This window comes from Dendropsophus ebraccatus, chromosome 5 (genome assembly GCF_027789765.1).
Source record: "Dendropsophus ebraccatus isolate aDenEbr1 chromosome 5, aDenEbr1.pat, whole genome shotgun sequence".
Classification (NCBI taxonomy): domain Eukaryota; kingdom Metazoa; phylum Chordata; class Amphibia; order Anura; family Hylidae; genus Dendropsophus; species Dendropsophus ebraccatus.
This window is the reverse complement of record NC_091458.1, coordinates 100,471,751-100,496,795: the sequence shown is the minus strand read 5'-3', so window position 1 is coordinate 100,496,795 and position 25,045 is coordinate 100,471,751. Positions and strand designations below refer to the sequence as shown.

Sequence of the window (25,045 nt, the reverse complement as noted above, 5' to 3'; positions counted from 1 at the left end):
ATTATTAACATTACTCTGACTTCTTCCTTCCCAAGGAAAATCACATTTCATTCATCAATTATTCTAGAGCTAAATAAAAACTATATGAGGAAATGCAGCCTGTTAATTGTGGATCCAGTCCACGGTCATTTATCAGCAGGAGAAAGCTTTATGTAGAGACATTTATCATAGAGGTATTAGGGTGTCATTCAGCCTGTCTGGGAACTAATGCCATGCTCTGGGACTGATGGAACTCCTCATGCTTACAGGAATCTACGAGTGTAAGGACAAGAGGGAAGACGTGAAATCCGAGGATGAGGATGGTCAAACCAAGCTCAAACAGAGGAGAAGCAGAACCAATTTTACATTAGAGCAGTTAAATGAATTGGAAAGACTGTTCGATGAGACTCACTATCCTGATGCATTTATGAGAGAGGAACTAAGTCAGAGGCTGGGACTGTCTGAAGCCAGGGTGCAGGTAAGGAGAGAAACTTCCAAATACTGGGGGAGAATCATATAGTAATAATAATAATCAGAACCATCGCTTTCTAGTATGCTCTGTATTAGGTATCCTATTATCATCTAGTCATCCACACCATCTATCTATCTATCTATCTATCTATCTATCTATCTATCTATCTATCTATCTCCTATCTATTATCTATCTATCTATCTATCTATCTATCTATCTATCTATCTATAAATCATCTATCTATCTATCTATCTATCTATCTATCTATCTATCTATCTAGTGTTAGACACATACAGAGAAAAATAAAGAAAACAATAAAGCAAAAACAAACTAACAAAAAACAACAACAAGAAAAATCAGTTAACACCTTGGCAGGAAGAGGAGAATTATTGTGTAAACTTTCCCTAGTTAAATTAACAAAGGTTGGTGAACAAGTTATTTATCATGAGGTCGTCATCATCATTGTCCTCAACAAGAAGATATTAATTTAATAATAAAAATACAAAAAGGTATAAATGCAAATACAAAAAAGGATATAATGCTATAAAAAATAAATAGGTACTCATTGTGTTATCATTACGTGAAATATATTGAGAAAAAAATAGATAAATAGATAGATAGATAGATAGATAGAAGATAGATAGATATCAGATAGATAGATAGATAGATAGGAGATAGATAGATAGATAGATAGATAGGAGATAGATAGATAGGAGATAGATAGATAGATAGATAGATAGATAGATAGGAGATAGATAGATAGATATGAGATAGATAGATAGATAGATAGATAGATATGAGATAGATAGATAGATAGATAGATAGATAGATAGATAGGAGATATCAGATAGATAGATAGGAGATAGATAGATAGATAGATAGATAGATAGATAGATAGATAGGAGATAGATAGATAGATAGATAGATATATAGATAGATAGATAGATAATAGACAGACAGACAGACAGACTGGTGAGTGGGGAAATAGTCCCTGCTTCTCTCCCTAATGGTTAGTGTCTCATTATAGGAATACCCCCCAGTTTCCCCTGCATGCAGGCAGCCTCCCTCTATACCACCCGCTATAAAATCCCCTTGGCAGCACAGACACATTTGGTCTTATTAGTTTCCAGCACAATTTCGCAGCTTGTGCCGGGCCCGCCGCCGCCGCCGCCGCTCCTGCCGGATAGAACAGGCCCCTTTAGAGGTTCCTTGGCTGCTTTGGGGCTGGATTATCCTGAGCCGGGGGTGAAGGTGCCCCAGCTGACCTGCTTGACAGCCATATGGATTTATGACATCCAAGTCCTCCCCATCTGCTCCCTCTCTCGCTGCCTTTAAAGTGCTGGAAACACAATCCTGAAAATGATGATTATTTCGTCAGTAAAACGCATTTACGAGCTTTTAGCTGAGCATTCAGCCTTTATGACAGGACGCAATGAATTAAATCTCTATTAGACTCCATCATAACTTCTCCTGCCTTACAATTAATCGATGGACAGAACAGTAGAGGACAACGACATAGAGACAAATAGGAAGGATACTACATAGGCTATAACATCCTATTCTATATAAAGTACCTGCTCCAATGTGTTACTTGCAAACCTACTTATTTGACACCATGAATTGTGTTTGCCAGTGAGATGTTCTAATAATAATAATAATAATAATAATAACAATAAAACAATTAAAATTATAAATATATAATTCATAAGAGACTAATCAGGTAGAATTCTCGTTTGTGTTCAGTGTAGCAGAGGAGGAGATCATCTTTGCCATCATTAGCACACTTCTCCTCTTCTACATCTATAATATCTTCCACTGCCTTGATGTCTTTTCCAGAAAAAACAAATTACTTGTAATTTTGCCATTTACTAAAGTAGCACCTTCTTCTCAGGATGTCCAAAGATGCAGAAAATTGCTCCTTAAACTACTTTCAGATCGCAACCAAAATGTCTATATTGATTCAGGTGAAGGCATGAAAAAAAAATAAAAAAACTTTGGAGCTTTAAAAAAAACAAACAAAAAATTAGTTGGAAATAGAAATAGTTGGACCGTTTGGGAAAGAGGAAGCTAATTATCAGAACACTACAAATCATATTATATATGGGGGGGGGGGTCTTAGAGGATCTGGGTTTGGGGGGGGGCAGTATATGAGCAGGACAGGCAGGCATTTTAGATGGTAAATGGCTTGTTGTAATAAGCACATAAGCACACACTGTCCTTGTTGTTAGAAGATACAGTTTCAATTGAGAGTGGAAATTTGCTGTAAATAAATTGATGCTCCTCTGCCTGCCTGCTCCTTATTAACCTTTTATTTTTAGCGTGTCCTGGAACCCCATACCACCCAGCTGTCAGCTTTATAATTGAAAGTTATGAGCCCATAGTGAGGAGCAGGCAGTAATTCAATTACAAGAAATATCTCTTGCTTTATGGCGCACAGCTAAATTAAATGTCATTATTCACTGTCTCTAATGGAAATCAAAAGGAAATCAGATTAGAGTATTTGTGAAAGAAATCACTGAGTGATCCTTAATGAAGAAATAACTGTCTAAAACAGTGTAGTGCGCTTTACTTAGCAGATTCAGGCCTAATTGGCATTGATCACAAGCCTGATTTATTATTGCTTAACCTACTGGCTAATTCATCACTTTTATTTGTCATCATAACCTCGTGTTGTGTTTTTTTTTTTTTGCTTGTCCCATGACTACAGGGGCTTCATGCATTTATTCCAAAAAAGCAGGCAGCCAATGTGCCAGGGGTTCTCAGAGGTGCCCCCCCTTCCCATACAACCTAATCACATTACACACTGCGCTTCTCCCTTTGTCTACAGCATCTAGATACACAACAGGCTTCTAGTGAATGTGCACTGCCCGTTAAGATGGTGTGTGGCTTTGATAAAGTAAAAGGATCAGTATCACAGGGCCAAATAGGGATTGCGGTGGGCCATGTAAACTCTGCTGACCCCCTATTATAGAGTCCCCTGACTGCCTGCCTCTGAAGTATGGAGCACCTACTCACACACACACTCTTACAGATGACATTGCTCTCCAAATCACTGTGATGAATGTCTTCCAGAGTTTCTTTGCACTAATTACTGCCTTGTAAATGACCATCATTAAAGCAATTGAACAAAGCTTGGAGGGGAATGCAAAGCAGAAAGTGCAGCCAGTAGGAATGAAATGGTGGTAATTGTCTATGGAGACGTGGAAAATTCAGACTTTTTAGATGGCACTTCCTTGCTGCTAATGATCTTTACTGATGGTCTTCTTCTTCTTCTTCTTCTTCTTCTTCTTCTTGAGAGCTGGGGAAAATTCTATTTATTAATAGTTATGCAGTAATGGTTTTGTCTGTGCAATCCACATCACTTTTTTATTATTATAAAACCTTATGTGCTATTGGTGCTGTTTAGTTTGCTGCAAATGTGCAAGATGTGTAGGTTAGGAGTGGAGCAAGAGGTTTCTGAGACTATCACTGAAGAATATAGATTATACCCCAAGCAGAATAGAAGACAATATCCTAACTTTATTGGACCTTGGAAGAAATTTGGTTTATTACTCAAACACATTAATTTACTTCCTAGTTTGCATTTTCTGAATGTCCAGTAACAATTTACTAATATCTGAAACAATTATCAATTCCAGGGTGACAGCTCTGTGGTAAATAACACAAGGATTTCATTTCCTCTGTTACTAAAAAGCTCTTGGTATTTGATAATTTGTATACAATATATAGTTGTTTGTGTGTATCTAACAAGGGCAATTCTATCCAACTCTCTCTCTCTTCTCTCTCTTCTCTCCTCTCTCTCTTTCTCTCTCTCTCCCCACACTAGCATCATATACTTGTATTTTGTTACAGTATTTAAGTAAAGAAAATTAATCTGTGTCAAATGCCATTTTAATAAATACACTAGCCCCACTTTTTCTTTGTAAATATCATTAGGTCCTTAACAAATAAGATAAATACTGATACAGACTGACAATAGTTTTCACATTACTTGTTTAAATAAAAAAAATAAAAACATGCAGATAAATATAATAGTGGAGAGGGGTACTGTCCAACTTAAGTAATTTTTGATACTTAAAGTTAGAGTATTGGTTATATGTATATATATATATATATATATATATATTTTAGTAAAATGCTAATGTTTGCTATATTTGTATTATCTAAGCTATATCACAGCTTTATTCACCAAAATAGGGCTGGCCTTTTAACTGTACATCAGCCTTGCTCAGGACATTCAGGTATGCATGCACACACACATAAATTTTTCACATTTTTATTCTTTAAACATAATTATATATATATATATATATATATATATATATATATATATATATATATATATATTTCTGAGCCAACTTTTATCCGAAGCCTCTTCAACTCCTGTAATGTTTCTCAGGTATGGTTCCAGAACCGAAGAGCTAAATGTAGAAAACAAGAAAATCAAATGCATAAAGGTGGGTACGGTGAGTAGATCCAAACCCAATGCAGTCTTGGTCATTAATTCAGGTGGCAAAGGGTTCTTCCATTTTTACATTGTATAAATAGCATGTCTACTAGCAGATTGTATCTAGAGAACTGAATAATATTATAGTTTCGCAGAATACTCTGTATGATTTCACCCACATCTATCAGCCTAGGGAATGTAGTATAGGAAATATCCTGGACAACTCCTGTGTCATCCATGCATCATTGCATTGTAATAATTTAAGCTGAAAAAAGATCTGCAGTATAGCACCTGAGAAAGGTACCACTGAATATATTACAGAACAGCTATGACACATTTGTTTTCAAAGTTTTTTTTTTACATTACATTTCTCAAATAGTTATAGCTCCCCAATATTCCCATTACTTACCATTATATAAGTGTTATAAGATAGGGTAGAAAATATCTGGCCTCCAATGTGTACAAATATGATAGTAAAAGGAAATGTTAACAATATTAGTCAAGTTCTTTAAAACTTAAATAGTTTTCATGCATGCAGATCTTCTTGCTACTCTTTAACAATGTGTTGCCAACATAATTGTTTTTTACATGTTTTATATAGGTGTCATTCTGGGGACAGCAAGTCATTTAGAAACATGTAGAGTGGCACCATATGTGAACATGGGAGCACTGAGGATGCCTTTCCAACAGGTAAATTTATATATTGTAAAATTATATTCTATAATGCTTAAAATATAACATTACATGTGATTATTCCCACAGGTGGGATTTCCACAGGCTGTCTAAAATGTGTCTATTTTAACTGAGTGTGTAGGCTTTGCTATATCTTTTTGTTATCTTGCTACAGCTTTATGTTACATCCCCTTGATGTAAGATACTTGAATTGAGTATATTTAGAACACCTCATATGTATCTAAGGCTAATTTACATGTATACAAAGGTAATCCTGAGGCTGGGTTCACACTATGTATATTTGAGGCTGTATTTGGTCCTCATGTCAGGTCCTCATAGCAACCAAAACCAGGAGTGGATTGAAAACACAGAAAGGCTCTGTTCACATAATGTTGTAATTGAGTGGATGGCCGCCATATAACGGTAAATAATTAATATTTCAATACAACAGCCGTTGTTTTAAAATAACAGCAAATATTTGCCATTAAATGACGGCCATCCACTCAATTACAACATTATGTGAACAGAGCCTTTCTGTGTTTTCAATCCACTCCTTGTTTTGGTTGCTATACAGCCTCAAATATACAGCCTCAAATATACGTAGTGTGAACATAGTAAAGCTGTATTTCCATCTTATAAAATGATGGTAGGTCACTAATATATGGTTGAGGTCAAAGCTCTGGGACCCCATTCTGATCCTGATAAAAATGGGCCACAGTGTAGAATTACAGTTATGTTCCTGGCTGCCTAACTGTGCATGGCAGTACAGCCAGCTACCTTTACTTAATTAAGGCTACCTTGTTCCCCAATACAGCAGATGGTTGGGCGCCATGGTTGTGGTAAATGCCGGAAAAATGCTAAAAAAGCAAAAAAATGCTGAAAAAAGACTGTAAAGGGACTTTATTACTAAATCAGCACTAAAGTTCCTTATTTTTCAGGATCAGTGAGTACTCCAGATGTAAGATCTCTACTTATCTTAAAGGGATAACACAGTTTAGTATTTTGCCATCATTTTAGGAGTTTGGAATACCTATTTACCCATTTACCACACTACTTTGGGCCTTCAAGATAAAGTATTCCCCCCCCCCATTTTTTTCTGTTGGGCTGGGTTTACATTCATCTGGCGATCTGGCGGCATTAGAAAAGCGCCAGAGGGAAGCACATCTTTGAACTGATCCCATTCATTTCAATGGGACAGTTTAGAGCATCCAGCTTGCTAATAGTGCTGCTGCATTGCTGGACAATGGACACGCCATATGTCAGAATTTGTCAGAATGCAGAAATTCTGCCATATGGCCTGCTCATTGATGGAAAAAAAGGTAGGAAGACGGAAACAACTGAGGCCTTTTTGGCATCAGTTTGGGCATCAGCTGTGTTCAGTTTCTGAAAAAAAAAAGGAAAACAAAGAAAATTTTGGGGTACCTACTGATTATTGTTTATTAACATTTTTAGGGGGAAAAAATCTTATACATTTTTTTAAGTGCTTAAGTTAAATTTCATCCTATGGGTCATAACAATTATGGTAATAGAAATAGTTTTTAGAATGTGACATAGCAATAAAATAAAATAAATTGGTTTTAAATTGCTGCATTCCAAGGGTTTTACCTCTATGTTTTCTATATTTTTCCATCACTGTATCTGTATCAGGGCTTGTTTTTGCTGGACAAGCCATGTTTCTTAATAAAACTATTTTGGGGTTCATATACATTTTTTTATTAACATGTTTATTTTTAGTGGGGGGAAGATCCCATTGTGCATTTCTGCCATTTAGTGTGCAAAGTAAATCAAATACAGACTATTATTTAAAATACCTTGATTTTTTATTTTTATGAACACAGTATACCAAATCACTTGTCAGTAGTGACTTGGTTCTACTGCGATAGTAGACCCTGGCTGACAAGGCAACCTATGAGCACCCCATGATCATCTTGCAGAGCACCAACGGGGTAGCAGAATCAGAGTTATCTCAGATTCTTGCCATTGCAGCCAGAACCTTGCATCTGTGCCCACCTCATCTCCACATTGCAACGGTTCACTGAGATGCAGGAAGATATCCCACACCATAAAGTAAAGCTACAGTCTGGTGCGGGATGTTCTTGTCATTGATATAGAAGTTGGAAGAAAATCAATGTCCCATTGATAATTTTGTTTAATAAAGGGCCTTTATTAGACCCTCATCTGCGAAAGGTAGCCAACTGATGTGCCACAATCACACTGCAGAACAGTAGCGGGTGACAGAATCACAGTTATCTCCCAATGTTGTCATTGTGGCTAGCAACTGCTGGTGGCTCAATTATCCCTTTGCTAGGGCCCAAATTGCCAAGACAGTCCATTGGCACACCACTATGACACTGTGGAGCGACAACTGGGCAGCAGGAAAAGAGTTATCTCTGATTTTGCATCCAGCGTATGAGGGCTGCCACACTAGGGAGCAGAGTCTAAGGGGCCGCTGGTCTTCACCAGTGCCCACCGGAAGGACTTGCTGTGGCAGGCGACCCCCAGGTCGCTACCCCTGGCTTGGCTTGCTAGCGGCGGCAGGCAAGGTGCAGCTGGAGACAGGTAGGCAAGCAGGCTGGAACACAGCAGGACAAATGGCTGGAACCGGGATAGCAGTCACAGGCAGGAACCACAGATAGCTGGACCTGGAGCCACGGGCAGGAACCACAGGCAGGAATCATGGGAGAGCTGGGACCACAAACTAGGAAGCATGCAGAGGCTTCAACAGGGAATGTCAGGACAGGGGCAGCTTTAAAGGGAGTTGACTGGATGCACATCCAATTAGGAATGCACTCTCAGTTTAAATTAAAGCAAATAATGCCGGCACATGCACGCTCCCTAGGGGACGGGGTGCACGTGTTGGAGCCTGGGACCATGTGCAGCCGGGACGACAAGTGGGAAGGGGTGAAGTTACTTTTGGTCATTTATAAAAAGGTTGGAGGAAAACTGATGATGTAATGATACTTTTGTTTTCATCTGAAAATCTAAAATCAGTTATGTCCTTTTTTTACAGAAACTTTTCTGATATTATCAGCATGGATTGTGTATTAACTGACATGTCAATGAAAAGCTGTATGTTCCATCTGAAGGCGTATTGAATGTTATACTCCTTCAAGTGGAAATGTTAAGCCAGTATCCTACCAGATAGCAAATATAGAGCCCACGCAGTTCCTCTTTACCTATGATTTTTTATTTTATTTTCAGAGACATGTCAAAAGTTTTTATTAGTTGGGGTCTGAGTGTTCAGGCCATGACTGATCAGGAGAGCGACTGGGCAGAGAGTTGTGTTGCTGCACACCTCTCTCCCAACTCTGTTTCTAGGTGAGCAATTTGGCCCTATAGACCTACATTATGCAGGCATCTTGGTCACATGACATGAAACTGGAAGAGAATGCCCAAAGATCCTTCTCCTGATTGATCAGGGTCTGAACACTCAGGTCCTAAGTGATAAAAACTTTTGACATGTCTCTCTGACATATAGTATCAAAGTTTTCTTTTTTTATTCATGACAGTTCCCATTTAAGTTTATGAATTAATCTAATTTAAATGCAATTTGTGACAGAACCCTCTGAGGGCCCATGTAATAAAATTGATGATCAGCCGATGACAACCCTCAATGGCCTATAGTGTCTTAAGGTCCTGACCTAAAATCATCGGCCAGCAGACACGCATCATTACTTGTAATAGCAATGCACGGCCAATGGCTGATTTCAATTCCTTGCGAAACATATGTAACAGTTTATGACACTGCACAAAAGGGCTTTACATCCACAACAATTGCTGGGTGTCCACAAATAGACAAACACAGTGCATATACTTGGTGACAGAGTTGTGTTGTGAAAAGTTGACCCCACACCATACATTTCAGAATATATTGATTTTGGAGGTATGTTAAGAAAGGGTTTAAAAGTACATATAATATCATAGTTTATAAGGCTATGTTCACACTACATAACAGACCGGCAGTTCCGTGACCCCGGCCGGGTCACGGAACGGCCGGTCTGTGCCCGGATCATTGCGGCCGGTACTTAAGTACCGGCCGGATGATCCGTCCGGCCGCAGAGCTCTCATGTGGGCGCATCAGCGCACGCCCGCATCAGAGCTCCCAATAGCACACAGTGAAGCAAGCGGCCGGAGCCGCTCGCTTCACTGTGTGCACTGACAGGTCTTTCTGAGGCCGGAATTCACTGAATTCCGGCCGCAGAAAACTGACATGACAGTTTTTTCTGGTGCCGCACGATCCCGTCGGATGTGTGTATGCTCCGGCCGGGATCCCATTAAAACTAAAGCTATGTCCCACCCTGCAAAACTACGGCGAGAACTACGGCCGTAGTTTTACTTAGTGTGAACATAGCCTAAGGCTGCAAAAAAGATGTACTTCCCTCCATTTCAGCCTATTACTCTTTAATGTTGATCCAGAGAAAGGCAAAGAAAATAAATAAAAAATAAAAACAAACATAGAGCATAAGCCATTTTCCTTCATTTTGGGAGGAACATTTCAAACTCTAAATCTGGCAATGCCAATAAATCCCTGGATAAACAATCCTTCTCCAGAATCTAGTGACTATAACTTGTAATATTATAATACTCCACAAATGTATCCAGACTCCTTTTCAATTATTTTAATATATTCGCTATAGCAATTTTCTTGGGCAGAGAGCTCTGTAGTCTCACTGCTCTTACTCTAAAGAATCCTCTTCTGTGTTGGTATAGAGATCCCCCCTCAGGCTTATAAAATGTCCCCTTGTTATTATTACTGTCTTGGGTACATAGTTACAATAGTTTATGTGAGAGATATTTGTATTGCTCCCTGATATATTCATACCTAGTTATTGGAGATGAGCACAACTTGAGCATGCTTCTGCTTGCCTAGCATTTAAATACGGGTGGCTGACAAAGTTGGATGAGGTCCAAGGGAGTCCTGAAAAACATGGATACAGCCTATGGCTATGTTTCCACTAGTAAAGTAATAAAAGTGCAAATCATTATTAAAACAAATTAAATTAAAAAGTTAAAATTATTTTTAACTAGAGGGAACAAAGCCATAGGCTATGTACACAAAACGTCAAAAAAAGAGAAAAGGCGGCCACTTTTTCTATTTAAAAAGACGTCCATTATTCCCGTGATTTAACTTACTGCAATGCAATGCACTGAAGTCAATGGGATGTTGGACATCCAATGCACACAATGTATAAAATAACAGACGTTGTCTGTGCGGACGTCAAAATAATGATTATTTTAATCATTTTCAGGCGTCTTTTGCAAACAGCAAATAAATTCAATGGACTTTTCAATTAAAGACACACCCAAAGGGCAATTAGTCAACCTGTACTACAATAATGTAACAGCAGCTGTCATTGCACTGACGGGTGGCCAATCCACAAAATAACGGACATAATTTTGGACTCAAAATGACAAAATTCATTTTAAAAATTATTAACGGACAAGAAACGGAGCTGAAAAAAACGGACAAGAAACGGAGGTGAAAAAATTGTTGTGTAAACATAACCTTATGGCTATGTTCCCACGTTTTTTCCAGCTCCATTTAAAATTATGTCCGTCATTTTGAGTCTAAAATAACAGACGTCATTAAGCTGCCTAGCCTTCCCTTAGTGCAATGACGTCTGTTGGTACATTTTTCTAGATTGGGTTACTAATTGGCCTTTGGATGCGGCTTAATTGAAAAGTCCATTGAATTTAATAATAAAAATGGAGAAAGAACGGTGAGTAATGAAAAACTGTGTGAACAACTTATAAAAAATGCCCGCTGTTTGAAAAAAACGCCGAAAATAATTCACATGATCATTATTTTGACGTCCATTATTACGTCTGTTATTCAATAGATTGTGTGCATTGGACGTCTGTCTTTCCATTGACTTGCATTGCACTGCAGCCAGTAAAATCGTAGTAATAACGGACGTTATTTTAAATTGCAAAAGCGGCTGCCTTTTCTCTTTTTTTTGACGTTGTGTGAACATAGCCATAGGCTGTATCCGTGTTTTCCAGGACTCCCTAGGGCTGCATTCAACTTTATCAGCCATTGGAATTCAAATGCCTAGTGAGTGGACTCGAGCATTAGGTCACCCTTCAGTTTTCTTTTTTTAAACTAAATAACCATAATTTTGATAATACTTCTCCCACTCCTCCCATTCTATTTGTTTTTCTGGTTGCCTCTCTTTGACCCTGCCCAAGCTTTATTCCTCTTTCTTGTTTACAGTATTCCATGTGTGGTCTGACTAGTGATTTGTACAGTGGTAGAAGTATTTCCTCATCATATGTATTTACGACCCATTTCATGCAAGCCATGGTTTTATTTTCCTTGGCAGCAGCTGCCTGACAATATACCAATGTACCATAGAGGCATTCTATACTGATGTGGGGTGGCTTATGGAGCTCAGATTGGCCTCTTTTTTTTTATTACTAGTAAGAACCTAAACTGTTATTTCCCTCTGTACAATGTTACATTGATAAATGAGGCACAAGAACCAGCCAAAAGATTATGCTTTCCATATCACCTACACATCCCCTACACCAAATATATTCCTGAGAATTATAAGGGAATATAAACTGTCCATTGACCATCCATTAATGTTTCTTCAATAAGCTTAAATATTTCCTATATTAACATAAATATGGAAGATATAAATATATATATTATTTTTTAAATATTTTCTAATAGTAAAAATAGAAAAACAATCTAATGAGGGACAGCTATGTACACACACTGTTGCTTCGCAGCTATCTTCTTTTTGGATCATGATCATTATTTGTGTCTGTTGTTATTAAAAAACGGTAGCAAAATGACAGTGGGTGAACATGGGCTTGATATTATTATCAAGTTCCTGGACCCCCGGACGCTTTCTGGTTGGATTGGGGACCTGGGTTGTGATGCATCGGCCCCGCTCAGCAAGCCAGTGGCCGTAGCGGGTCCCAACATGTTGTTATGGTAAAATTGTACAAAGCTATGTAATACCTTAATGGTCAAATATTTAGTGCGCAGGGATTTACCTGCTGCATTATTTTGACACTCGGCTTTCCTTAAAATGTTTGCTTCTTTTATAGAGTACTTTATATCTTTAAAACCTGTACACTGATTTTCTTCACCTTTAGGGTAGCTTCACACATACCGGATTCGCAGCGGATTTCACGATGCAAGTTTGCAGCAAAATCCTGGTACTGTGATATTCAATGGGGTTACATTTCTGCAGTGAAATTTTTAATCCCTGCGAGCATGTAACGTTGGCCCCTTTAACCCACCACCACCCAGAGCATCTGTTACCTGCTCGGCGCCGCGGCTGCATCTGAGGCTCTTGTCAGTCCCGCTGAGCCAATCAGTGCGCAGACACTGATTACCTGAGCAGGACCGACGGGAGCTGGGAGCCTCAAATGCAGTTTCGGTGCCAAGCAGGTAATATATTTTCTGGGTGGCAGAAGGTTAAAGGGGCCAGCTTTACATATTCGCAGCGAAATAAAAATTCTGCTGCGGGTATGTAACCCCATTGAAGATCACAGTACCAGGATTCACAGTGGATTTCGCTGTGAATTCGGTACATGTGAAGCTAAACTGGACAAAAATAGTAACAAAATTCTATTTATTCAAACTTATCTTTTAAAAGCACATACACTGTCCCATAGGTACTGTGAAATGCCTTTGCTTTATTTAAAAAAAATAAAAAAATAAAAATAAATAAATAAAAATTAGATTTATCAATATATGTAGATTTTTTTTTAAACTTTATTTTATTGAACAAGGTTGGTTGGTAGGTAGGACACACTTCTGCAACCACCATTCAAATGAATGGGATTGTTGCAGCATGCGGAAAAAATTAATTGCATGCAATTTGCCATTATTGTTTTTAGCATATGTATACAAGAGTAAAGGAAGTGTTAGGTTACGTAACTGTTGCCACCCATATGTACATATACATACATATATTTGAGTCATAAGATATCAGTAAAATCCTAATATAAAATTTGATCAGATATTATGAATTTAATTGCTTGGAATCCTTTTGTAGGCCATGTCCCCACACTGTATTTTTGCTCAGTATGCAACCAAAATCAGGAGTGGATTAGAAACACAGAAAGGCTATGTTCACCCACTGTTGAAATTGGGTGGATGGATGTCATTTAATGGGAAATAATCACCGTTGTTTTAAAATAACGGTCGTGGTTTTTAAATAATGGCTGTTATTTGCCGTTAAATGGCGGCCATCAACACAATTGATAGCCTTTGGCTATGTTCACACAACATTTCTCCAGCTCGGTTTAAAATGATGTCGGTTCTTTTGAATCTAAAATAATGGATGTCATTTAGCTGTCTGGCTGTCTGCTGTCATTTAGCTGTCTGCAATGACTGGTGTTTGTACATTATTCTACTTTGGAGTTACTAATTGGCCTTTGGATGCGGCTTAATTGAAAAGTCCATTTAATTTAATAGTAAAAACTGAAAAAGAACAGTGACAAAAGAAAAACTGTGTGTGAAAAACTAATGAAAAAAGTCCGCTGTTTGCAAAAGACATCTGAAAATAATGGTCATGTTCATTATTTTGACGTCCACGGCAAAAACGTCCATTATCCAATGCATTGTGTGCATTGGATGTCCGTCTTCCCATTGACTTCAATGCATTGCCACTGCAGTCAGTTAAATCGCGGCAAAACCGGACTTTTTTAAAATATCAAATCGGGTGCCTTTTCTTTAATTTTGATGTGTGAACATAGGCTTTCTGTGTTTCCAATCCACTCCTGGTTTTGGTTGCAAAATACTGTGCAAAAATACTGTGTGGGGACATAGCTTTAATCTTACCTTTTTCATGAATGTATTACTTGAGAAGCCCAGTAAAATTTAAAGTATATTTTACTATTTTGTTCATGGAGAAATAAATCTATGATAATATTTGGGGACTGTCTACAACTTATTTCTTCTCCCAATTAGGACCAGAAGGACTATTGCAATGATGGTGACCCTTGGCATTTCAGCTGTTGCAAAACTACAGTTCTCAGCTGGAGTGCCAAGGTTCACCATCACTGGACTACTTTATCAATTCAATGTGCCCTACTAGGTTTTACAAGGAATGGAGACTGCCACTTTCGGATCTCCACAAGCTGTCATGTTACGCTCTGATCACATTCTTAGTTGCAGCCTCAAGGCCTAAATATATGTAGGCTTATTCTTATGAAACATCTATGGTAAAAAAAACTAATCATTAGAAGTCAGAAGTGTTTCTATCATTGCAGTTGTTGGTTCCCACCATCACATCCCATAAAAGAGATATACAGTAGCTAACAATAACACTTGTATAAACATGTAAATTTAACTTTAATCTTACATTCATTAACTTATATTTGACCCTTTTAGTTCAATAAATCTTGACATATTTTCATTGTCATGTGCAGCAAATATCACTCTCTATATTCCAGAAATGTAATATTATGTTGTAAATTAACTGCTTTTATTTATTTATTTTATAATAATTGTCCAACATAGTGGGGGAGGTTAATATGAATTATTGCAGGAAAACTAGACAAGCAACCAATCTGATTTCTTATTTTATGTTGAGAAAGGCTTATAAAAATGAGATCTGGAATCTGATAGGTTGTTATGTGCTAGTGCCTCACTTTTTGTTTTCTTAACTTTTGTTTCATATTGGGTTTGCATTGTCAGTTGTATTGTTGGTGGTAAATTATTATTTAACTGCCTATAATTTAAAGATAGTTCACCTTCTAGAACCTTCACCCCCCAAAAATGCTCATATTGAGGGTATTTTCTCACAGAGACTTTTGAGGCGAAAATGTGTCCATATTTTAATAATTACGGTTGTAAATAATGATCATGATTATTATTTACAGCTGGAATCTTTCAAAATACGGCTGTATTTTTACCTCATAAAAAGTTTTGCGCAAACATAACCCTAGACATGAACTAAAATAATTATATGTTTATTCAAAAAAACTTTTCATGATAATAAGTGTAATATACTGTAAATTATTAATGTTTAATATCTGATATGTATAGCAGTTATGCATTAATTTAAATATAAAACATTTTGCAAATAAAACAGTCTATCAAAATTCCTCCCTTGACCTACTGCGAAATGGATAAATGCTGCCATGCCTTTGCACTATACAGTCTGGTCTTTATGAGAGGCTGTTGGCCACCTGAAGTCAAATTGACGAAAGTGATGTTTGTATGGAAAAAGTGGCAAACTTCAAGCATACATGTGGTTGCTGGACAGATGTCCAAAACAAATGTTTTCAATCAAATTCATTTTTCTTTGGCCATTTCAACTAGATTTTATGGTAGAAAATGTAGATAAACATGAGTACCTTATGACAAATTTACACTGTGCCTCTCTCAACCTTAGAAGAGGCTGCAAACATATTTCATTTTCACTGTTAGTGATGAAATATAGTCTCCTAATGGCCTGAATATATTAGTGATATAGGTGAGCCAGGAATAAAAAAAAAAAAGATAACATGAACTTGTAGAAATGTAACATTCCTGTTGCTGCTGCTGGCTAGATGTTATGCCAATTTATTCCGCTTACTGGCCAAGTCTCACACATTTTACTGGGTTTTTATGTAGCCAAAATTTTAATTATTGTTTTAATAATAGTAAAATACAAAGATATTTTGTACACATTAAAAAGGAACGTGATGTTTACATGTTTTATTCTTTAAAAGATGGCAGCATGAAGCAATCATTGCTTTTAATGTTGAGAGAAAGAGAGTGAAACTTTTCCTCTAATGTGGAATTCCATATTTTATATACATGGGTGTTATATTATAGAGTCATATAGTGTCATAGTTAGGCTATGTTCATACAATGAACTGACTGCAATGCTATGCATGGAACTCAATAGGAAGACGGACAACCAATGCACACAGCGTATTGAGTAACGGACGTTTTTTCCGCTGACGTCAAAATAATGAACATGATTATTATTTTCGGACGTCTTTTGCAAAAAGCGGACGTTTTTTATTTATATTTCACACACAGTTTTCCTTTTGTCACCGTTCTGTCTCTGTTTTTACTATTAAATTCAATTTGCATTTTTAATTAAGCCACATCCAAAGTCCAATTAGTAACCCCAAACTAGAATAATGTACAAACACCCGTCAGTGCACTAAGGGGAGGTCAGGCTGCTAAATGACGTCCTTTATTTTAGACTCAAAATGACGGGCGTAATTTTAAACGGAGATTAAAAAACATTGTGTGAACATAGCCTTATATTAAAATACGTAAACTATGAATACAAAAGTACTAATTTCCAAGAAAGTAAAGTACAGCTTAAACCATTAGCCCTATGAGAGTTTTTTGTGGAATGGGTTAGCAGGCCTTTTTACATAAAAATATATATAAAAAAACAAATAAGCACTTCTTGTTTTTTGTTCATACTGTACGTATGAACAAAAAACAAGAAGTGCTCATTTGTTTTTTTGTATATATTTTTATGTAAAATTTTTATGTAAAATTTTATGTTAACATTTTTAATTCAGGTTTCTGAGTTGTTATTTTTTTTACTGTTAACTATGTAGGATAACATTTAATTTTTTTCTTGTGCACTGAACCTGGAAGCACTGCAATAGCTGGGGACAGATCAAGCTCTTTTTCCATCTCCCTGTTCTAAAAATCAATTTAATAAATGGGGCCCAGATAGGGGACGTATGAGATAAGGCCGAGAAGCGATGGATAACATTTATGAACATTTTTTCTTTATATTCAATAACATAATAAAGCTTTTTTTTTTTTTTTTAAGGGGGGGGGGTGTTTCTTTTTCTTATATCTAACCTTTTTAACTTTTTGTTATACTGTGGGCCTAGAACAGGCCGTTGTTTATATAGTACATTACAAAACGTCTGTATTTCAGTGTACTATGCCTGTCAGCATACCAATAACAGGTATAATAGCAGCATTAATTAGGCCTCCAGCTGCAATGGCAGTCCATCAACACCCCATGCTTGCACAGCAGGGGAGTTTATTGGGGTCATAAAGGGAACCCCCTTACCTATGCCTAAGTGCATATATGCCACAGTCAGCATTTAACACTACATTTTAAAGGATCAGGATTGGAGTTTAGTCTGATCCCAGTTGTAGGAGTAGGGTCACAGCCATATAGTACAGCTGGCACCTGAAATGATTTTGGGGGCAGCTCCTGGACCCGCTCTATTACTATGTCATATAACTGTCCCAATTTTTGGAAGCTGCATAGTTTCAATTAATTGCATATCATGGAATGGGAAGAGATTTAAAGGGTTGTGCTGGCCTAAACTTTTCAAGCAAATCCCTAGAACATTGCATGAATGTATGAGCATTAGGAAGATAGGAAAGTCAGCAATATTTTGTAAAATATCAGAAGCCACTTAAACACCATCAGCCCAGTGAATGTATGTCCACTCTTTCCTCCCGCCATGATAGAATAATCTGTTATGTTTACTCAACTACATAAATATTCCTTCTTTATGGACCTATAGAAATTGCATATTGGTAGTGGCATAAAGGCTTTTTTCACACAATGTATTTCCTCTCTGTTCAAAATGACGACTGTCATTTTGAGTTTAAAATGATGTCCGTCATTTCGCTGTTTGGCTGGCCATCAGTGCACTGATGGCTGTTGGTACATTATTCTAGTGCAGGTGGACTGCTTGGCTTTTGGGTGTGTCTTTAATTGAAAAACCATTGAATTTAATAGTAAAAACAGTGAAAGATCAGTGAAAAAAGAAAAACTCTATGTGAACAACGAAAAAATAACGTCCCCTGTTTGCAATTATTGCTGTGATCATTAATTTGAAGTCCAGGCAGACAACGTCCATCATTTTATACACTGTGTGCATTGGACGTCCGTCATTCCATTGACTTCAATACACTGCATTAAAGTACAAACATGGTAAATATTGTACCCATTAGCCCCAATACCCCTATTTTGTAATTATAATACTACAATACTAAAATCAATTACTATAATTGATGAACACCACAACAATGATTTGTTAAAAAAACAAAAACAGTTGGCCATATGGTCACTATACTGAATGCAAATTATGTTAGAAAATATTATGAAATAAGGTTCAATACAGCGCCAATAAATAGGTTTACTGTTATGAAGTTGTAAATGAAATGATACAGTTACCCTACTTATGATTCATGAGGACATAAATAAATGCTTATGTGTACTCTCCAAACCCAAGAAATGCTTTGCTTGCATTATGTGAGTATAGTCACCCAAAGATTTTTTTTTTTGCATATGTATAATAACAGCCTGATTTTATAGTGCACTAGAAAACAGCAAAATTAGATCATACTAAAAGAAATACATTGATGAAAGATATTTATATCTTCATGTATCACTGTAGCTACACTAAAATCATGGATTTGCCGTGGTAAAAACGTCCGTTTTTCAATGCTTTGTGTGCATTGGATGTCCGTCCTCCCATTGACTTCAATGCATTGCCATTGCAGTCGGTTAATAAAGGCAAAAACTGATGTTTTTTTAAAATATCAAAAACAGCCGTTTTTTTGACGTGTCAACCTAGCCTTTGGGTGTGTCTTTTATTTAAAAGTCAATTGCATTTAATAGCAAAAACGGTGAAAGGATGGTGTAAAAATGAAAAACTGTGTGTGAACAACGAAAAAGGAACGTCCGCTGTTTGCAACAGACGTCTAAAAATAATTGTCACGATCATTGTTTTGACGTCCATGCAGACTACGTACATCATTTTATACACTGTGTGCATTGGATGTCCATCATTCCATTGACCTTAATGCATTGCATTGAAATCAATGAAATTACGACAATAACTGAGGTCTTGTTTTGATGTTGTGTGAACATAGCCTATGTTAGAGTATTCATGAACTTTTTACTAATTTTACTAATGTAAAAAAATAAATACTAATAAAAATAAATAGAGTAATAACTGTAGGCATAGATAGAATTATAAAAAAAAAAGAATAAATAAAAATTATATAGCAGAACCAGATTAAAACACAGCATGATATATTACTGATATTGCAAATAGTAAATAATATGTGTTAGCATTTCTGCATTATAAAATCTTATACCCAACTAGCAGCCAAAAATGAAGGACTGAGCCTATATAAAAGTACTGAGCCTGTATAATACATAAGAGAAAAAAGTATAATCCTTTTAGCTCAAATACAAATTTTGAGTATTATTGTGAACTAAATTTACGTTTCAGATTACATTATATATAGTTTTTTTACTTTTTTATTTTGTATGCAAGAATTTATAAACTCCTCTGTTGTGCATTTTTGTTTAGATAGCATAGTATTTTAAGTTTTAGATCATTTTAGATTTAAAAAATCCCTTGTTTTTTCTTGATGTAGCAATTGGTAATGAATTGAATTTGGTGACGTGATAATTTAATATAAATGAGAAGAATAGTTATAAATAACTGTATATTCCAGGTTGTGTATAAGTATATATTTGAGGAAATGCAAAAATTGTACTTTGCTCAGTAAGTGAAGTTTCTAAATGATTTTCACTATTTAAAAATGATGCATAAAAATAAAAAAACTTTAACCTCATTAATAATTAGAAAAAGTTATATAAAACATTAAATATAAGTAAAGTAAAGACATTGTCAAAGAACATATATTTATAATATAGCAATAAAAACCAAACAACTGTTGTGCTATAGGGTGAAATGTTTCATATTGCCTAGGCCTAGCTTAACAGACCTCGTACAAATCTATCCACACTTTTTTTTTCAAAATTTCACATTACATATTTTCTCCTTAACACAATAAATTATTCTCACTTCACTAATGTTAATATTACTTTTGTCGAGATATTATTAACTTATTTGGCAGTATATAGCAAGGGGAAATGGCTCAAATGTTTAATTCCTGTCCAAAATATTATGCTGTCTTTTCTTAGGATAATTTGACCATTATGATCCGAACACACATCTGGATTGTGGGCTGGAGATCCAAATGGAATATGTTAATATAATGGAGCTTATAGCTATGAAGACATGTGATTATTGTATTCCTTCTCTCTGTATTTTCAGAAGAAACTTTTACTAACTAACTACATTGAAGGCCAGAATATAAAATACTGTAGCTGGTGCCTTGATTTTCATTAAAATAAACTTCAGCTTCATTCATTATTAGTTTTTATTTTATTAATTAACTTGTAATCATGTGATAGATGAGGAAAATAACTTTCCGGCCATATAATCTGTTCGGGAGAACTAGGCAGCATGCAGGCCTCATTGCTACTTTATATGAAAAAATTGTACCTAGAAATCTACAAAACCCAAAGAACAATTAGGGACCTAATGAGACTTATAAACAGTTAATTTTAACCCGTGGTGATGGTGGTGGGGGTCTTGTAACTTAAACAAAGGTAGAGAAAATAAAAATCACACATATATTACACTATATACATAAATTATTAGTTCAAAAATACTGAAAATAAAATATCTAAAACATATTGACCTTAAATTCCAGTAAAATATAAACAATAAGCAAATTGTATAAGCACTTACATACTTTCACTTTTTGGTTTTAACATGAATTTTAAATTGATTAAAAAATTTTAAAACTATGAATAAAGATTAAACAGGAAATGTATCTTAATACTAGTACAATAAAGTGAAATCTGTATTAACAGTTCATAATATCAACCATATATTTGATAAGTCAATAGTTTGCTGTTTATTCATATTTTAGTTTATTTTTAGGAGTGATATATTTAGTTTTTTGATATACATATTACCTTCCTGCAATGTCTGTGATAGTTTCCTTTTCATGCATACTCTTGATTTCAAACATGAATACTTTAGTCCGTACAGCTCAGAAACGCTGTTCGGCCCTGTTTCTTTTCAATGGTCTCACTGCAGTTTTACACTTCAGAGTTTCAATTAGTGGAAATGTTAAAGAAGGGTAGAATAGGAAGGTAAAATAAGTCTTTACTTTGAATGTTTTATTTGTTACAATGTGTCCCTATTCGTGCTCTTTCATAAGTACAGAAAGCCCTTTTCTTAAGTGTTAATAAAGTGCTACTGTGAAAGTTATAGGGCTATATATCAAATTTCTAGGCTGCAGAATGTGAGCAAATTCTGTGCCACACATAAGGAAAATGTTCCCATTATAAGCTATAGGGATTTTCTTATTTGATTAGGTTGCTGTAAAATTTTTCATCACTACGACTCTTGATTCACACATTTTTAGTTTTATTATAATGTAATTTTAACGGATGATTATACTGTTTGTATACTATTTTTTCTGTAGACATTTACTATAATTGAGGCCTTTTTGTTCAATATTTAGCACATTACTATTCTGGCAATATAACATATTCTAATTTTATGATGATTGAAGTGTTCCAATATTAATACAAACTATCAAAGAAAACTTATAGCATTTTACAATGTAATTAATAAACTTATTTGCCTACAGTATAGAAATTGATAATAATGTACAGGTCACTTTAATAGGTTAAGTCACTTTCTGAGTGGTTGAAAGATATAAAATAAAGAAGGAATCAGTGTAATCAGATTATTCTCCTTTTACTCTCTAATTATTCTTAATTATAGCAATGCTTATTTGAGATTATTATCATTTACATTTTATTTTCAGTAAAGTATTATAATAAATGTTAACTGTTTAGTGATCAAGCCAACAAATGAAAGCACTTATGGTGTGGCTTTTTATTATTACAATTATAAATTTTTTAACACAGTTTTTACCATGCAGGGCTCCGTTTAAAATGACGTCCGTTATTTTGAGTCTAAAATAACGGACGTTTTTCGAAGCCTGGCGTCCCCTTAATGCAATGACGGGTGTTTGCACATTATCTTAGTTACTAATTACTCTTTGGTTGTGGCTTAATTGAAAAATCCATTGAATTTAATAGTAAAAATAGAGAAAGAAAGGTGACAATAGAAGAACTGTGTGTGAACAACTAATACAAAACGTCCGCTATTTGCAAAAAAGTCTGAAAATAATGTTCATGTTCATTATTTTGACGTCCGCGGCAAAAACGTCAGTTTTTCAATGCGTTGTGTGCATAGGACGTCCGTCTTCCCATTGCAATTGAATTGAAGTCAGTTAAATTGCTGCAAAAACTGACGCTTTTTTAAATAGCGAAATCAGATGTTTTTTCTCCATTTTTGACGTTGTGTGAATGTCATAGCCTTACAATGTATACTATTGTAGTACAATGTATTTTGCCTGTCAGCATAGCCCTGGCAGGCAATCTATTCATTTGTACCTCCGGCATGGCTGAATACAGGTAGTTAGACCTTTAGTTAGACATGGTAGGCCTGGTGGTTTTCATAAGGTCCCTGGCTGCCATGAAAACCCATCAACAGCTGGTAATCATGTTGCTAAACTACTGATAGGACACATAATACAGGGACCTCCATACATGCCAAACATACAATTTAACTGTATCATGTAAAGATTTAAGCTATGTTAAAGTAAAATAAAGGTAAAATAAACCCGTAATTATGAGGTTAAAATAGGGCTGTAGATTAATATAATAATGTGCTCCATTGAAGTTAATAGGAAATTGGCTGGCAGTACACAAACCACATATAATAACGTAAATATTTGATTACGTTCAACCAAATAAGAAACATGCTCATTATTTATGACCTGCTTTTGCAAAACACAGGCTTTTTTTTGCCTATTCACACATAGTTTTATTTTCTCTCAAAATTACTGCCGTATTTTGATGATTTTTTTGTGTTTTTTTTTACTGTGTGGGAACATAGCCTTAAAATGCAAGGATTGTATGTTTCTCTGCTTGGAGCAGTTAGCACGGCAGCCTAGCTATCATGAGAGAGACCCCTGCCTTGTGGTTACTGTAAAAAAAGGCAGCAGTGTAGCCTTAGGGACTACCCTACAAAGAAATGGCTGGTCGCTAAGAGGTTAATAATCTTTATTTACATAGTTCCAACATATTTTTCAACACTCTACCACTCAGAGTGTACATGTACAATCAAATTTAGGCATTACAGAGTAATACATTCAAATGAGAAACAAACAATGCTGTCAATAAAAGTGAGGCCAAGAGCTTAGAGGTATTATGCTGAATAAGCTATGTATGTAATGTTTAGGGTGCCCCCAGAGACTTTTTTTTGTGTGGTACTTTTGCGGCCTCCAAAAAAAAACCCACCAGAAAAACTGACAAAACTTATCTTGGCATTTTTTTCTGGCTTTTTTAAGCTTAGGTGTGATTGGCTTTTTTTTTCAAACTTTGGTACTTTTGAGACAAACAGAAGAAATTCTATTGAACTCTATGAGAGAGAAACACCACATTTTGCAGAAAAAAAAAATGCCACAGAGCCTAAAAAACACCAGAAAGAAGAGAAAAAGGCCACCCCCCTGGAAAAAATGGCAAGTATATAAGGCATTTCATAAAATTCCATTGATTCACACTGGCTACAGTGTTTTTGCTAAAAAAAAAAAATGCCATTACTTTTTTGCCATTTTTGCAAAAAGTTTAGCCAGTGTGAAACCAGGCTCTATTAGGACTGCTATTAGGACAGTCTATTAGCCCCATAGTGACTGCCCATGTATGTTTTACTGATGTGGTCACTGCTGGTCACTTCAAGCTAGGCTGGCATCATAAAAAGGGTCAGATGCGGGTCTCCTGTGCCTGGATTGCAGGAGCTCAGCTGTTAGTATGACAGCCATATCCCACACTGCCAGTTTTGAGGAAACCTCTGATCCTGGTAGTTAAATTCTTTGTATGCCAAGGTAAATCATGCCCACAGCATGTTACAGACCTGGAGGTGTCATTTACCCCATTGGCTGTGCAGTGGTATGATAACTGGCTGCTGATGGGTCTTCATGGCAGCTGAGGGGCTTTTAAAGGCCCCCAGGCCTGCCATGTACAGAAAAGCTGTCAGAAAAATGATTATAGCTATAATACACTGCACTACAGTGGTAGTAGTATGAGGAGGAGGATAAGTTACCGTATGAGGATAGTAAAAAAAAATAAATATATATATATATAAAATTATTTTAAAACATGCATAGTTGGTATTGCTATGTCTGTAATGACCCCAGTGATAAACATTATTATTTTTCTAGCATGGTGAATGCTGTGAAAAAATATAAATAAAAAACTGTGAGAATTGTGTTATTTTGTAAATCTGCCTCTAAAAAAATTGAGAAAAAAGTGGTCAAAACGTCATGCAGAGATGAGTGATCTTACAGTTAAAATAAAATGCAGCAATAGACTACGCTTGGCCATCAGCTTGTCAGGCTGCTGCTCTTGGAATCCACTGCCATGTACTCTGGGTACCTAGGAAGGCTTGATGCAGTCCTGGGAGACACTGTGGCAGCCTACCAAGTTAACGACGGAGTGCAAAAAAATGCTTTGTTTTGTTACAACTGTAAATTGGCTCAATTTTTTCTTGTGTTTTGGAAAATAATGCCAATAAAAAACACTTGTCCTGCAAAAATTTTACATTTGGACCAATAAATCTCCAATTTGGTGTAT

At 36.0% G+C, this 25,045-nt stretch overlaps 1 protein-coding gene across 2 annotated transcripts in view; it reads left to right on the top strand.

Moving 5' to 3' along the window:
• Positions 1–25,045, top strand: part of LOC138793700 (short stature homeobox protein) — a 30,976-nt gene that overhangs the window by 2,454 nt on the left and 3,477 nt on the right. The window contains exons 2-4 of one of the 2 annotated variants that reach the window (XM_069972379.1): positions 249–457; positions 4,851–4,908; positions 5,500–5,588. In XM_069972379.1, coding sequence (XP_069828480.1) covers positions 249–457; positions 4,851–4,908; positions 5,500–5,588 — 356 coding nt within the window. Of the gene's footprint in view, positions 1–248; positions 458–4,850; positions 4,918–5,499; positions 5,589–25,045 lie in introns of both variants that reach the window. The other variant, XM_069972378.1, reaches the window with a different exon arrangement.